Raw genomic sequence first — 16,312 nt, forward strand, 5'->3', positions numbered from 1 at the left:
CAAGCATTCATTCAGAAAACAAAAAGTATTGTCACCACATTAATATAATTAAACTAAATTCAAGGATAAATTCGAAATTCATGTACTTCTTGTTCTTTTGAATTAGAAACATTTTTCATTTAAGAGAGGTAAAGGATTTATGGAATTATTCATAGCCTTAAGACATAGTTACTAAATACTAATGATCATGTAGGAAAGACACAAACATAGATAAACATTAAGCAGAAAAACCGAAAAACAGATAAATAAGAACAAGGAATGAGTCCACCTTAGTGATGGTGGCGTCTTCTTCTTGAAGGACCAATGATGTCCTTGAGCTCTTCTATGTCTCTTTCTTGCCTTTGTTGCTCCTCCCTCATTGCTCTTTGATCTTCTCTAATCTCATGGAGAATGATGGAGTGCTCTTGATGTTCCACCCTTAGTTGGTCTATGTTATAACTCAAGTTTTCTAGAGAAGTGTTGAGTTGTTCCCAATAGTTATTTGAAAGAAAATGCATCCCTTGAGGCATCTCAGGGATTTCTTGATGATGAGCCTCCTCATGTGTCTCTTGAGATCCGTGAATAGGCTCTCTTGTTTGCTCTATCCTTTTCTTAGTGATGGGTTTATCCTCTTCAATGAGGATGTCTCCTTCTATGATAACTCCAGCTGAGTAGCATAGATGGCAAATAAGATGAGAAAAAGCTAGCCTTGCCATGGTGGAAGACTTTTCGGCTATTTTATAGAATTCAAGAGAGATGACTTCATGAACTTCTACTTCCTCTCCAATCATGATGCTATGGATCATGATGGCCCGATCCACAGTAACTTCAGATCGGTTGCTAGTGGGGATGATGGAGCGTTGGATGAACTCCAACCATCCTCTAGCCACAGGCTTAAGGTCCAGTCTTCTCAGTTGAACCGGCTTGCCTTTTGAGTCTCTTTTCCATTGAGCTCCTTCCACACATATGTCCATAAGGACTTGGTCCAACCTTTGATCAAATTTGACCCTTCTAGTGTAGGGGCATGCATCTTCTTGCATTATAGGCAAGTTGAATGCCAACCTCACATTTTTTGGACTGAAATTTAAGTATTTCCCCCGAATCATTGTAAGATAATTCTTTGGATTCGGGTTCATACTTTAATCATGGTTCCTAGTGATCCATGCATTGGCATAGAACTCTTGAACCATTAAGATTCTGACTTGTTGAATAGAGTTGGTAAGAACTTCTCAACCTCTTCTTTGAATCTCATGTCGGATCTCCGGATACTCATTTTTCTTGAGGTTGAAAGGGACCTCAGGGATCACCTTCTTCTTGGCCACAACTTCATAGAAGTGGTCTTGATGGGCTTTAGAGATGAATCTATCCATCTCTCGTGACTCAGAGGTGGAAGCTTTTGTCTTCCCTTTCCCTTTTCTAGAGGTTTCTCCGGTCTTAGGTGCTATAAGTGGTTATGAAAAAAAAAAAGCTATGCTTTTACCACACCAAACTTAGAATATTGCTCGCCCTCGAGCAAAAGAAGAAGAAAGAAAAGAAGAAGAAGAAGAAGAAAATATGGAGGAAAAGGAGATGTGAGTGATTTCAGCCAAGGTGAAGAAGAGATGGTTGTGGTGTGTAAAAATGAAGAAGGATAGAGGGGTTTATATAGTGAAGGGAGAAGGGTTAAGGTTCGGCCACTTTAGGTGGGTTTGGGTGGGAAAATGGATTTTAAATTTGAAGGTAGGTGGGGTTTATGGGGAAAAGCAGATGGATGTGAGTGGTGAAGAGGTAATTGGGAAGAGAGTTTGAGGTGATTAGTGAAGGGTTTTGGGGAAGAGTGTTTATTGGATTGTGTGAAAAAGAGATAGAGGGTGAGTTGAGGTAGGTAGGAATCCTGTGGGGTCCACAGATCCTGAGGTGATCCTGTAGGGTCCACAGATCCTGAGGTGTCAAGGGTTTATCACCCTTGCACCAATTAGGCGTGTAAAATGCCTCTGCATGCAATCCTGGCATTTAACGCCAGATTGATGCTTGTTTCTGGTGTTAAACGCCAGCTCTATGCTTGTTTTGGGCGTTCAACGCCCATCTGCAGCATGTTTCTGGCGTTGAACGCCAGTTCCATGCTTGTTTCTGGCGTTCAACGCCAGCTCTCTTCAGGGTGTATTTCTGGCGTTTAAACGCCAGACTGTTGCTTGTTTCTGGCGTTCAACGCCAGATCCATGCTCTGTTCTGGTGTTGAACGCCAGTCAGATGCTCCTTACTGGCGTTTAAACGCCAGTAAGCCCTTCCTCTAGGGTGTGCTGTTTCTTCTGCTATTTTTTATTCTCTTTTATTAATTTTAGTATTTATTTTGTGACTCCACATGATCATGAACCTAATAAAACACAAAAGAACAATAAAATAAAAAATAAAATTAGATAAATAAAAATTGGGTTGCCTCCCAATAAGCACTTCTTTAATGTCAATAGCATGACAGTGGGCTCTCATGGAGCCTCACAGGTGATCAGGTCAATATTGTAGACTCCCAACACCAAACTTAGAGTTTGAATGTGGGGATTCAACACCAAACTTAGAGTTTGGTTATGGCCTCCCAACACCAAACTTAGAGTTTGATTGTGGGGGCTTTATTTGACTCTATATTGAGAGAAGCTTTTCATGCTTCCTCTCCATGGTTGCAGAAGAAGATCCTTGAGCCTTAAACACAAGGTAGTCCCCATTTAATTGAATGATTAGCTCTCCTCTGTCAACATCAATCACAGCTCCTGCTGTGGCTAGGAAGGGTCTTTAAAGGATGATGCATTCATCCTCATTCTTCCTAGTCTCTAAGATTATGAAATCAGTAGGAATGTAAAGGTCTTTAACCTTTACTAACACGTCCTCTACTAATCCATAAGCTTGTCTTTGTGATCTATCTGTCATCTCTAATGAGAATGTGGCAGCCTGTACCTCAAAGATCCCCAACTTCTCCATTACAGAGAGTGGCATAAAACTTATACCTGACCTCAGGTCACACAGAGCCTTCTCAAAGGTCATGGTGCCCATGGTACAGGGTATTAAGAATTTACAAGGATCTTGTTTCTTTTGAGATAAAGTTTGCTGAACCCACGTATCTAGTTCACTAATGAGCAAGGGAGGTTCACCTTCCCAAGTCTCATTACCAAATAACTTGCTCCTAGATATTGAGCAACTTGCTCTCCAGTTACATCTTCATCCTCTTCAAAGGAAGAATAATTTTCAGAGCTCATGAAAGGTAGAAAGAGGTTTAATGGAATCTCTATGGTCTCTATATGAGTCTCATATTCCTTTAGGTCCTCAGTAGGGAACTCCTTCTTGCTTGAGAGATGTCCCATGAGGTCTTCCTCATTGAGATTCATGTCCTCTCCTTCCTCTCTAGGTTCGGGCATGTTGATTATGTCAATGACCTTGCACTCTCTTTTTGGATTCTCTTCAGTATTGATTGGGAGAGTACTAGGAGGAGTTTCAGTGACTTTCTTACTCAGCTGGCCCACTTGTGCCTCCAAATTTCTGATGGAGGACCTTGTTTCACTCATGAAACTTAAAGTGGCCTTAGACAGATCAGAGACTATATTTGCTAAGCTAGAGGTGCTCTGCTCAGAAGTCTCTGTCTGTTTCTGAGAAGATGATGGAAAAGGCTTGCTATTGCTGAGCCTATTTCTTCCACCATTATTAAAGCCTTGTTGAAGCTTTTGTTGATCCTTCCATGAGAAATTCGGATGATTTCTCCATGAAGAATTATAGGTGTTTCCATAAGATTCACCCATGTAATTTACCTCTGCCATTGCAGGGTTCTCAGGATCATAAGCTTCTTCTTCAGAAGATGCCTCTTTAGTACTGTTGGATGCATTTTGCCATCCATTCAGACTTTGAGAAATCATATTGACTTGCTGAGTCAACATTTTGTTCTGAGCCAATATGGCATTCAGAGCATCAATTTCAAGAGCTCCCTTCCTCTGAGGCGTCCCATTATTCACAGAATTCCTCTCAAAAGTGTACATGAACTGGTTATTTGCAACCATGTCAATGAGTTCTTGAGTTTCTGCAGGCATTTTCTTTAGGTGAATGGATCCACCTGCAGAATGGTCCAGTGACATCTTAGAAAACTCAGATAGACCATAATAGAATATATCCAAAATGGTCCACTCTGAAAGCATGTCAGAAGGACACATTTTGGTCATCTGTTTGTATCTTTCCCAAGCTTCATAGAGGGATTCACCATCTTTCTGTTTGAAGGTCTGAACATCCATTCTAAGCTTGCTCAGCTTTTAAGGAGGAAAGAACTTATCCAAGAAGGCCATGACCAGCTTATCCCAAGAGTCCAGGCTATCTTTAGGCTGTGAATCCAACCATGTTCTAGCTCTGTCTCTTACAGCAAAAGGGAAAAGCATGAGCCTGTAGACTTCAGCTCAAAATTGTTTGCTCCAATGGTAGGGATTGAGATGCTTCTTCCATCAAACTTGGAAGTAGGTGTAGTATAATCACCAAGCATCCTCCTTGCATTATTGTTGTTGGGTTCGGCTGCCATATCCTTTTCTTGTTCGAAAATTTCAGTAAGGTTATCTCTAGATTATTGTATTTTAGCTTCTCTCAGTTTTCTCTTCAGAGTCCTTTCAGGTTCAGGATCAGCTTCAATAAGAATGCCTTTTTCCTTGTTCCTGCTCATATGAAAGAGTAGAGAACATAAAAAGAAGAGGAATTCTCTATGTCACAGTATAGAGATTCATTTATGTTAGTAGAAGAAGAAAGGGATAGAATAAGGAAAAGAGTTAAGAATCCAAACACAAGGGGGAAGATAGTGGGTTTGAATTCTTGAGTGGAGGACAAGTGTTTAGTAGATAAATAAATAAATAGAAGAAGATGAGAGGGAGAGAATTTTGAAAATTATTTTTGAAAAAGGGTTAGTGATTTTCGAAAATTAGAGAGAGAAAAGTAGTTAGGTGGTTTTGAAAAAGATAAGAAACAAACAAAAAGTCAATTAGTTAGTTGAAAAAGATTTAAAAAGATAAGAAGTTAGAAAAGATTTTGAAATTGATTTTTGAAAAAGACATGTTTTAAAAAGATATGATTGAAAAGATATTTTGAAAAAGATTTGATTTTTAAAATTAAAATTTATTACTTGACTAACAAAAAACTAAAAGATATGATTCTAGAATTTAAAGATTGAACATTTCTTAACAAGAAAGTAACAAACTTCAAATTTTTGAATCAATCACATTAATTGTTAGTAAAGCCTTTGAAAATCATGAATTAAAGATAAGAAAAAGATTTTAAAATTCAAATTAAAGATTTTCGAAAAATAGTAAGAAAAATGAAAAAGATTTGATTTTTGAAAAAGTTTTGAAAAGATAAGATTTTTAAAATTGAAAATTTGACTTGACTTATAAGAAATAGCTAAGTTTTTAAAATTTTTTGACTAAGTCAACTCAAATTTTCGAAATTTTGAGAATAATAAGGAAAATATTTTTTTTATTTTGAATTTTTAATGATGAAAGAGAAAAACATAAAAATGACCCAAAACATGAAAATTTTTTGATCAAAATAAACCAATGATGCATGCAAGAATACTATGAATGTCAAGATGAACACCAAGAACACTTTGAAGATCAAGATGAACATCAAGATTTATTTTTGAAAAATTTTCAAGAAAAAAAAACATGCAAGACACCAAACTTAGAAATTTTTAATGCCTAGACACTATGAATGCAAAAATGCATATGAAAAACAACAAAAGACACAAAACAAGAAAACATAAAGATCAAACAAGAAGACTTACCAAGAACAACTTGAAGATCATGAAGAACACATGCATGAATTTTCAAAAAAATGCAAAAATTTTCAAAACATGCAATTGACACCAAACTTAAAAATTGACTCAAGACTCAAAGAAGAAACACAAAATATTTTTGATTTTATGATTTTCTAATTTTTTTGGATTTTTTTCGAAATTAATCTTGAGAAAAACGAAAACAAAGAAAAAATTTTGAAAGATTTTTGAAAACTTTTTGAAAAGAAAATTACCTAATCTGAGCAACAAGATGAACTGTCAGTTGTCCCAACTCGAACAATCCTCGGCAACGGCGCCAAAAACTTGGTGCACGAAATTGTGATTTCTAATAATGGCATTCAACTTGGTATGCGCATCTACTAACTCAGCACTTTCTTCACAACTCCGCACAACTAACCAGCAAGTGCACTGGGTTGTCCAAGTAATAAACCTTACGTGAGTAAGGGTCGATACCACGGAGATTGTTGGTATGAAGCAAGCTATGGTCATCTTGTAAATCTCAGTTAAGTGGATTCAAATAATTATAATGGTTTTCAAAATTAATAATAAATAAAACATAAAATAAGTACAGAAATACTTATGTAAATCAATGGTGAGAATTTCAGATAAGTGTATGGAGATGCTTGTCCCTATTGAATCTCTACAACATACTGCCTTCTTACTTTCAATCCTTTTTACTCCTTTCCAGGGTAAGCTGTATGTAGGGCATCATCGTTGTTAATGGCTACTTCCCATCCTCTCAGTGAAAAAGGTCCAAATGCTCTTGTCACAGCACGGCTAATCATCTGTCGGTTCTCGATCATGTCGGAATAGAATCCATTGATCCTTTTGCGTTTGTCATCACGCCCAACAATCGCGAGTTTGAAGCTCGTCACGGTCATTCAATCCATGAATCCTACTTGGAATACCACAGACAAGGTTTAGACTTTCCGGATTCTCAAGAATGGTCGCCAATCATTCTAGCTTATACCACGAAGATTCTGGTTAAGGAACCCAAGAGATATTCACTCTAACTTTCGCTTGTAGAACGGAAGTGGTTGTCAGGCACGTGTTCATAGGGACAGATGATGATGAGTGTCACGGATCATCACATCCATCAGGTTGAAGTACAAGTAATATCTTAGAATAGGAATAAGCTTGAATTGAATAAAAGATAGTAGTAATTGCATTAAAACTCGAGGTACAGCAGAGCTCCACACCCTTAATCTATGGTGTGTAGAAACTCCACCGTTGAAAATACATAAGTGATGGTGGTCCAGGCATGGCCGAATGGCCAGCCCCCTGAATGATCAAAAGACCGAATGATCAAGAGACTATATTGTCAAAAGACTAGACAATCAGAGATACCTAGTACAATAGTAAAAAGTTCTATTTATACTAAACTAGCTACTAGGGTTTACAGAAATAAGTAATTGATGCAGAAATCTACTTCCGGGGCCCACTTGGTGTGTGCTTGGGCTGATCTTGAGCTTTACACGTGCAGAGGCTTCTTCTGGAGTTAAACGCCAAGTTGTAACGTGTTTTTGGCGCTTAACTCTAGTTCGTGACGTATTTCTGGTGTCTGACTCCAGAATGCAGCATGGAACTGGCATTGAACGCCGGTTTGTGTCGTCTAGTCTCGAATAAAGTATTGACTATTATATATTGCTGGAAAGCTCTGGATGTCTACTTTTCAACGTCGTTGAGAGCGTGCCATTTGGAGTTCTGTAGCCCTAGAAAATCTATTTCGAGTACAGGGAGGGCAGAATCCAACAGCATCAGCAGTCCTTTGTCAGCCTTCTATCAGAGTTTTGCTCAGGTCTCTCAATTTCAGCTAGGAAATACCTGAAATCACAGAAAAATACACCAACTCATAGTAAAGTCCAGAAATATAAATTTTACATAAAAACCAATAAAAAGATCCCTAAAAGTAGCTAGATCCTACTAAAAACTATCTAAAAACAATGCCAAAAAGCGTATAAATTATCCACTCGTCACCATCAAAAGTGGACTCCGACAAGGAAAATTCCTAGAAGCAATTGCAGTAGCCAAACCAAAGACCTTGGCCGAGTTCCAAAAAAAGGCAAAAGGGCAAATGGATATTGAGGAACTTCGACAAGCTCGGAAGGTTGACAAACCCCAATACAAAGATGAGGATAAAGCTCGGGACAATAAGAAAAATTTCAAGCTAACCCCCTGTTATGAGTCATACACTCAGTTCAATACGAAGAGGGACGATATCATCAAAGAAATTCTCAACTCCAAGCTGATCAAACCTTTGCGAAAAGCCGGCACCTATCAGGATGCAAAAAATGTCGACAAATCCAAATATTGCACCTTCCATCAGAAGCACGGCCACACCACTAACGAGTGTGTCATCGCCAAGGACCTCCTAAAGCGACTAGCTCAGCAAGGCCACTTGAACAAATATATCAATGGCCACATACAAAGGCATACCCTGTTTTCTGCTGACAATACATCGGTAGGACAACACTCCCGTGACAAAGATCGGACAACCTCAAGTCACCCCAATCAACTAAGAGGAGTTATTAATTATATTTCTGGGGGTTTTGCAGGTGGAGGAATATCAAACTCGGTAAGGAACTGTTCATACCGAGCCATGTTATCGGTTGAGGGGAATCTCGACAACAACCAAGTACCCTCCCATTTTCCTCAATTGACTTTCGAGGACTCTGACTTCAACACCAGTACCACGAATCTAGACGACCCAGTCCTCATTTCAATTCAGCTAGGGGACCTTTTAGTACGAAAAATATTATTGGATCCAAGGAGCAGTGCCGACGTTCTTTTCTACTCCACTTTTCAGAAAATAAAGCTAAGCAACAACATGATCCAACCTTCCACTGGAGATTTAGTGGGATTCTGTTACAAACCACACTAGGTGAGCATCCATTATCAAAAACATCAGACGTTCAATATTTAATTGTCGATTATTTTAGTCCATATAATATAATCCTTGGCTGACCTTTTTTAAACCGGTTCGGCGCTATAGTATCTACAATTCATTTTTACGTTAAGTTTTCTGTGCAGGACGACCTCATTGTGACTATTCATAGTGACAATCGTGAAGCTCGCCAATGTTATAACATCAGTTTGAAAAAGCCCAACCGACCTATGGGTGCGCATGTTAACAATATTCGCAACTTGGCCGAACTCCCAGCCCTTGCCGATCTTGACCCGAGGGCCGAGGCTCTTGAAAGACCAACCCCAATAGGGAATTTACAAAGGGTTTATCTTAACAATGATTCTAACAAATTCACTTATATAGGAACCACGCTTAACTCGATAGAGAAAGCTTCATTTCAAAAGTTCCTACAACAACATGCCGATCTCTTTGCTTGGATTCCCACTGACATGTCCGGCATTAGCCCATCAGTAATTTCACACAAACTGGCATTAGATTTGTCATTCCAACCAATAGCACAGAAAAAGCATAAACTCGGTCTCGAGAAGAGGCAGGCATCCTTAGAGGAAACCAAGAAACTGATCAATGCTGGTTTCATACAAGAAATCCGCTTCACAACATGACTGGCGAACTTCGTCATGGTAAAAAAACATAACGGTAAATAGTGCATGTGTGTTGATTTCACGGATCTTAACAAAGCATGCCCAAAAGATTCATATCCCTTACCCTCTATTGACTGTTTAGTAGATAATGCTTCAGGTTATCAAACACTAAGCTTCATGGATGCATATTCTGGTTATAACCAGATTTTAATGCATCCATCCGATCTAAATAAAACAGCATTTGTTACGGAATATGAAAAGTACTGTTATAAAGTTACGCCATTTGGACTTAAGAATGCAGGTGTAACATACCAACGTCTTATGGACAAGGTCTTCGCTAATCAAATCGGTAAGAACCTTGAAGTTTTTGTCGACGATATGGTCGCCAAAACAAAGCTCGGTCACAACCACCTCGACGACCTCTTGGAGATCTTCAACCAAATACGGCATTACAATATATGGCTTAACCCAGAGAAATGCGCCTTCAGAGTACAGGGAGGTAAATTCCTCGATTTCATGCTCACTAACTGAGGAATTGAGGCCAAACCAAAAAAATGCCGAGCTATATTAGACATGGCAAGCCCACAAACAATCAAAGAAGTCCAACGACTAACAAGGAGATTTGCTGCATTATCTAGATTCCTGCCTTGTTTAGCATCAAAATCTTTTTGTTTTTTCCAAACCCTAAAAAAGAAAAACAACTTTAATTAGACTAATGCATGTGAAGAGACTTTTACTAGCATAAAAAATATTCTCTCCAAACCACCAATTTTACAAAAATCCCTTTGGGGAGAAAAACTTTATTTATATTTATCTGATACTAACTGGATAATAAGTTTTGTTCTTGTCACAGAAAGGAACAAGCAGCAATAGTCGATTTACTACATTAGTAAATCCCTACAGAATGTCGAGCTTCTCTATTCAAAGATCGAGAAATTAGCTTTGGCTTTAGTTTTCTCAGCTCGGCATCTCCGACCTTACTTTCAAAGCCACGTAATCCACATCCGAATTTATCAGCCCTTAAGACAAGTGCTATAAAAACTAGAGCAAGTTGGCTAACTGGTAAAATGGTCTGTGGAACTCTCCGAGTTCGATATCAGATACCAAAGTCTCAATATATTGCTGATTTCATAGCCAAGTTCACCGTGCTAAGTTCGGAGAACAACCCAAAACAGTGGACCTTATATGTGGATGGAGCCTCCAACTTCCAAGGCTGTGGGGCAGGAGTCTTACTTGATGATGAAAATGGAATAGTCCTGGAACAATCTCTCCACCTCTCTTTCAAAGCAAGCAACAATCAAACAGAATATGAAGCTCTCATTGCAGACTTAAGGCTCGCAGCTGAACTAAAAATTTCAGACTTAAAGGTATACTGTGACTCTTTATTAGTCGTCCAATAGGTAATGACTTATTTCAAGTGAAGGACCCTCTATTGGCAAAATATTTGAATATCGTCAAAAAAATTATTTTCAACTTTTCAAAAATTGAGATCCTTCACATACCTCGTGAGCACAACAGTTAAGCTGATATCTTATCAAAAGCTCAACCTGCATTCATTAAAAAATATTATCAGGCTAAACTTGGGGGCTATGATATGGCTGTTACAAAAATCAATAGCCATAACTCGGCATCATGTGGAATAAATTGGCATTATGCGTTATAATTCGGTTCAACAGATTATGACCTAGAATAAAAATGTCCGACTTGACGTTGTAACCTACCAATCTATAATAACTGCTTTTCAATACATGTAACCGTCAAAAGCATAACCGACTTATTCCACCCCACTTATAAAGGTATGATATTTTATCTTCGAAAGACACACTGAGTACACAATACTAACTTAAACATCGAAGTGCCTTTTGTAGGTACACTTCCCTTTTGTTCACACCCTCCACGACGTAATCTACCCCTGGACGAAGAGTTCGGACCCTCGAGACTTATAGCTCGGTGTTAATCATAACAACTCAACATTAGCTCTCAAGAACTGACTTACACTAGGTTACTTAGCTCCTAGTACGGCTGTTCAATGTGCCACACCATTGCTAGCTAGATTTTCTAACTACAAATGCCACTTGGCAATTGACTTATAACTCCACACGTCAATGGAAACTATTAACTCTGCTGTGTTCCACCTAAATGTGGCAAACTCAGCTTTATAATTATTATTATTACAGTATGAATAACCTTATGCTTAATATGAATTATGGATTCATGTTTGAAAAAAATTTCAAACCAACCAACTACTGATTAATTATATTGGTGACTAATATCATCCCACAATATCTCATAGTTATGTGCTATTTTGCTAGAGAATTGGTTGGCCATGGCTAATAAGCTTGAATTGCTTCTTTATTTTCTTTGGTTATGATTGTAAGTAATCTTTGACCAAGAAAATTAACGAGAGGCAATTAAGAAGGAAGCAGCTAGGAACGTAGCTTTAGGGAATTGGGAAAATAAGTACGTACCTTGAGGCATTGGACATGGTGCGTGAGGGACCACATTCTCAAACATGATCATTTGATTTGCGAACACTTAATTCAAAATTTCAATCGCTAGTTGGTGAATAACATCTCAAAAAGTCTACAAAACAACAAAGACTGAAGCTATTAATTTTTCAGCTGAACGGAGCTACTGAATATAAAATGAGATATATATCATTTTCTTTCACTCATATACAATTTTTACAAACTTAAGGTATCTCTGGTTGTCCAACCCTATTCACATAAAAAACCCGTGAGCATATCTTTTCTAGCTTGAGATTATACAAAGGGGCATTTAGGGCCTGAAGTAATTATAAGAGTATTGTGATATAGCATCAAAATTCTATGTCTAAAAGTCTAGAATTTAAGGCAAATGAGTTATAACTCAAATTGCATAATCTTTTCATATTTATTTAGAAGTCGCATATTTATAGAAGCTCTTTTTTTACTACGTGTGTTAGAAATATAACCATTTATTATATTTGTCTTATTCTATTAGCTTAAACGAATCTAAAAAATTTTAACCGTAAAAAAAAATATAAAAAATATTATATGTATATTAGAAATTAGTCATTAAATTAGTAATAGTGCATTTGTATTAAATATATATATTTTGTAGTTTATTTTTAATGTTTATTTTATATTTTAATATGTAACTAATTTTTTGTATACGCGTAGTATGATTGCCAAACTATAAACATAATATGGCAATCACTTTTACAATTATATTTTGTTATTAAAAATCTGATTAATCTTAAAATTATTTAACTAACAAATTAAAATATTAAAATAGTAATTTAAATAATAATAAAATAATAAATAAAAATTTTATTTTTTAAATAGATTTCATATTTTAAAAAGATTGAATAATTTTTTTATTGTCAATCTAATCAAATGTCTCTCTTTTTATATATGTTATTAAATAATTATTTAAAAATTCATCTTTTATATGATTATAAGGTCGACTCTTTATGATATTTATAATTAAAAAAATTCTTTCAACTAATACACGTTGTTATGGACAAAATTAAAACTAACTTTTGAATAAAAAAACGCCAATAAATAAATAATACTTTTCAATTCTCAACTAATTTTATAATAATTTAATATAATAGAATCAAATTTAATTATTTAGTAGAGGCAAATAAATATTATTATTATTATTATGTAGTAATAAAAAGCTTTTTAAATTGTAACCGGGGCACTTACCCCCCACAAGTTTCTAAGTAAATGTAAATCCCTCCCTAAATTATCTGTGTATATAAACTGCAACTGCTATGTTTGTGATAGTATACCATTGTGTGGCATAGTATACCATGTTATTTGTGAGGACCGGGGATCAGCAACCTTAAAAACTGCCACATCTGTTGATGAGTAAGCTTTTCACCAAACTCACATTATTAATTTACATCTTTATCTATATCTATACATATATATAAAGGGGTTCTCAAATCCAATTTTTGTGTTTTACAATGGTAATTTCACTATGGTAATTTAAAAAAAAAAAAAAAACCTAAATTTTTCTTTTCCATGCTAAACTTTTACTTTTTTTAACTCACATACTATATATTTTTTATTCAAAAAAGATTAAACATACAAATTATGAAGCACCACTAGTAGTATATATAAGCTGCAAGTGCATAAGAATATAATTGCTTTAAATGCTAGTGCATGGGAGTGTTGTGTTTTTAGTATGAGGGGCTTTCCTTCTTCAAATGTTTTAGGCTTTAATGGCCATTTAAGTATTTAGCAGATGTTACTAACTTACTATCATCTGCTGAAAATTTAAGTTCCAAACCTCAACAACTCTAGCTGAATCTTCTCTTCCAGGATAGTTTCTTGAGAGATCTTTTGATTGCAGGAGTTGTTTTCTTATGGATATTTCTTCACTCAGAGGGTTAACTGATCTGGTAAGATATAAAGCTCCTGTGCTGTAAATCATTATTCTTAGAACATAAATAAGTATGTATTATTTTATACTATATTTGGAAATCAAGGCAAATATCTAATGAAGAATTGAAATGTAATATACACTCTATGTCATTCTGGTTTTGAATTTGATATTGGTTGATAAAATGTGTTATGAAGACCCTGAAATGTGACTATAATGAACATAATTTCTTCTGAATTTGCAGGAAATAATGGAAGATCCTACCTATCTTCATCAGTGGCATTTGAGCTCTATTTATGAGCCTACTTTACTTCCGATTGCTGCTGCTTTTGGAGAGACTTTACAGCAACATTCATTCTCTCATCCCAGTTTCAACTCCAAAACTTCCATGGAAACTTCACTTTCTAACATTGACAGACCTACAAAACATCTCAAGAACAATAGCTGGTGTCCAACTAAAACTCCATCCGAGGCACAATTTGCTTCTTGCTCAACTCTTCTTTCATTTGTGGATCCCAATTATATAAACCAGTTGGAAGTGGTGAAGTCTAAGGATGAGATGGTTTGTCCTAAAATGAATGACACAACTCCTAAAGACATGAACTTTCAAGGAACATTAGGAAATCAATATGTGTTCGAAGCTAGTCAGGCGACTAAGCATGTAGGGCCACGTTCTAGACTTTCTCAACCTCAAGACCACATAATAGCCGAAAGGAAGCGTCGAGAGAAGCTCAGTCAACGGTTCATTGCTCTATCTGCCCTTGTTCCTGGACTACAGAAGGTATACAACATTTGGTTAAAGAGATATTTGACTTGCTATGATCCTTAGTTGACTGTTTGTTGTTTCTGTCTTTCATAACTGTGAACATATATTGGAGCATTTGTTTAATAGTTTAAGATCTGGTGTTTAGAATTTAGAGTAAAAGGGCAACTTCAAAAAAGTTGGCTGATATTGGCCAAAAAGTAGTTGGTTTCCTAGTTGAACTCTATTTAACGCTTACCAGGAAGCTCATAAATATGTGGAATTATGTTATGAGTTTGAATATATATTTTGTGGTGGTTGTGTTCTTTTGTCCATGCTGTTGCTCTAACACATAAATGCATTCATTGATCTCTTTTTGAACATGCTACTAACAGACAGACAAAGCTTCTGTTCTTGGAGATGCTATCAAATACTTAAAGCAATTGCAAGAGAAGGTGAAGGCTCTTGAAGAAGAACAGAACAAGAGAAAAGCTGTGGAATCTGTAGTATTTGTGAAAAAATCTCAATTATCCAATGATGCAGAAGACGCTTCTTTAGAATATGAGGGTATCTTCCATGAGGCATTACCTGAAATTGAAGCAAGATTCTGTGATAAAAATGTTCTCGTAAGAATCCACTGCGAGAAGAACAGAGGAGTTGTAGAAAAATCAATCAATCAAATTGAGAAACTCCATCTAAAAGTTACCAATAGCAGTGCCATGACATTTGGGAGCTGGGCCTTAGATATAACTATTATTGCTCAGGTAACTTGAGTACCAATTCTATGGAATGAAAGCTACATGCAAATAACAGCCTAACAACTAAATCAAAAAATGGAACTATGTTATCACTTTTTAGAATAGATACATCAACAATGATTTGTTATAGTTGATCATGGTATATCTCGATAATGTTAGTGCCAAGGAAAAAAAGAATGGCTCGATTTCTAATTTTCCATGCATGCATAATCATATTTTTTAGTAGCAAACATAATTTTTCTTTCAATGAGGAAAAATGTTTTTTGATTTGCAGATGGAAAAGGGATTTTGCATGACAGTGAAGGAGCTTGTGAGAAACCTGCGCTCAGCTTTTGCATCTATCATTTGAAGAAGTTCCATTTGTCTAAATCAAGCAGAATCCGTCACCACTCAAAAGTATAAGAATAAATAATAGGATTTACTGTCTAGTGTCAACTATATATACACATAGCAGTTTATGTTACTTCATTTATGTTCATGCTTGCAACTTGCAAAGCCTGTAATGTCTGCCACCTTAACCAAACCATTATTTACCTCAAGCATGCTACATTGCCACCAGTGGTTCATTTTGCACGAGGGGATTTTCTGTCAACAAATACTTTTTGCATGATCAACAAGTTGATCATGTTACTTCCACGGTTCCACCCCATCATGTTTCTACAGTGGCTTGTACAGCTTGCTAGGCATTTTTTGGCATCAGGTTGAAAAGTTCAACCCCATCTGTTTCTACTTTCTAGCACAGTTCTTCTTCTACTTGAAGTAAATCTTTAGAAAAAGGATCATTGGTTCTTTTTTGGGTGGTCTCGACAAACAGGCCTTTTGTTGCATTCTTGTAAGTTTATTTCTGTTTAAAATAAAAAAATGTTTGGTTCAAGTCAATGAATAACTGTATCTTCAATTATTTGTATGAATGTTTAACTTGCATGTTTTCGTGCACGGCATTAGCATATATCAGCATGCAAAAGAAAAATGCTTCAAAATAGTGAATGTTGTCCTGATAAATGGAGACCATAAATGTTAAATGAGAAGGGATTTATTATTATTATATGTTTTCTTAATGTTAGCTAAGTGAATCCTTGTACACATTCTTTATAATCTTAGTCCCCACAGAAGATTATACTAAAGATCTTGTTATGATTTCGCCCTCTGCCAGCCCCTCAATGTATTAGA

General features: G+C 36.3%; 1 protein-coding gene, 1 long non-coding RNA gene and 1 other non-coding gene across 3 annotated transcripts; 2 read left to right on the forward strand and 1 right to left on the reverse strand.

The window, feature by feature from the left end:
- Positions 1 to 4,124: 4,124 nt before the first annotated feature.
- On the forward strand, positions 4,125 to 4,232 carry LOC127746106 (small nucleolar RNA R71). Its single transcript, XR_008007726.1, has one exon. It is a non-coding gene; the product is annotated as a small nucleolar RNA R71 (small nucleolar RNA).
- Positions 4,233 to 11,748: 7,516 nt separating this feature from the next.
- On the reverse strand, positions 11,749 to 14,126 carry LOC127745699 (uncharacterized). Its single transcript, XR_008007065.1, has 3 exons — positions 13,907 to 14,126; positions 13,550 to 13,682; positions 11,749 to 11,851 (listed from the first exon to the last, which is right to left on the reverse strand). It is a non-coding gene; the product is annotated as an uncharacterized LOC127745699 (long non-coding RNA).
- Positions 13,421 to 16,220, forward strand: LOC107480541 (transcription factor bHLH25-like). Its single transcript, XM_016100693.3, has 4 exons — positions 13,421 to 13,661; positions 13,887 to 14,423; positions 14,780 to 15,148; positions 15,417 to 16,220. The coding sequence occupies exons 1-4, from the start codon at positions 13,626 to 13,628 to the stop codon at positions 15,489 to 15,491; spliced, it is 1,017 nt and encodes a 338-aa protein (XP_015956179.1). The 5' UTR covers positions 13,421 to 13,625; the 3' UTR covers positions 15,492 to 16,220.
- The last annotated feature ends 92 nt before the right edge of the window (positions 16,221 to 16,312 follow it).

This window comes from Arachis duranensis, chromosome 3 (assembly GCF_000817695.3).
Source record: "Arachis duranensis cultivar V14167 chromosome 3, aradu.V14167.gnm2.J7QH, whole genome shotgun sequence".
Taxonomy (NCBI): Eukaryota; Viridiplantae; Streptophyta; class Magnoliopsida; order Fabales; family Fabaceae; genus Arachis; species Arachis duranensis.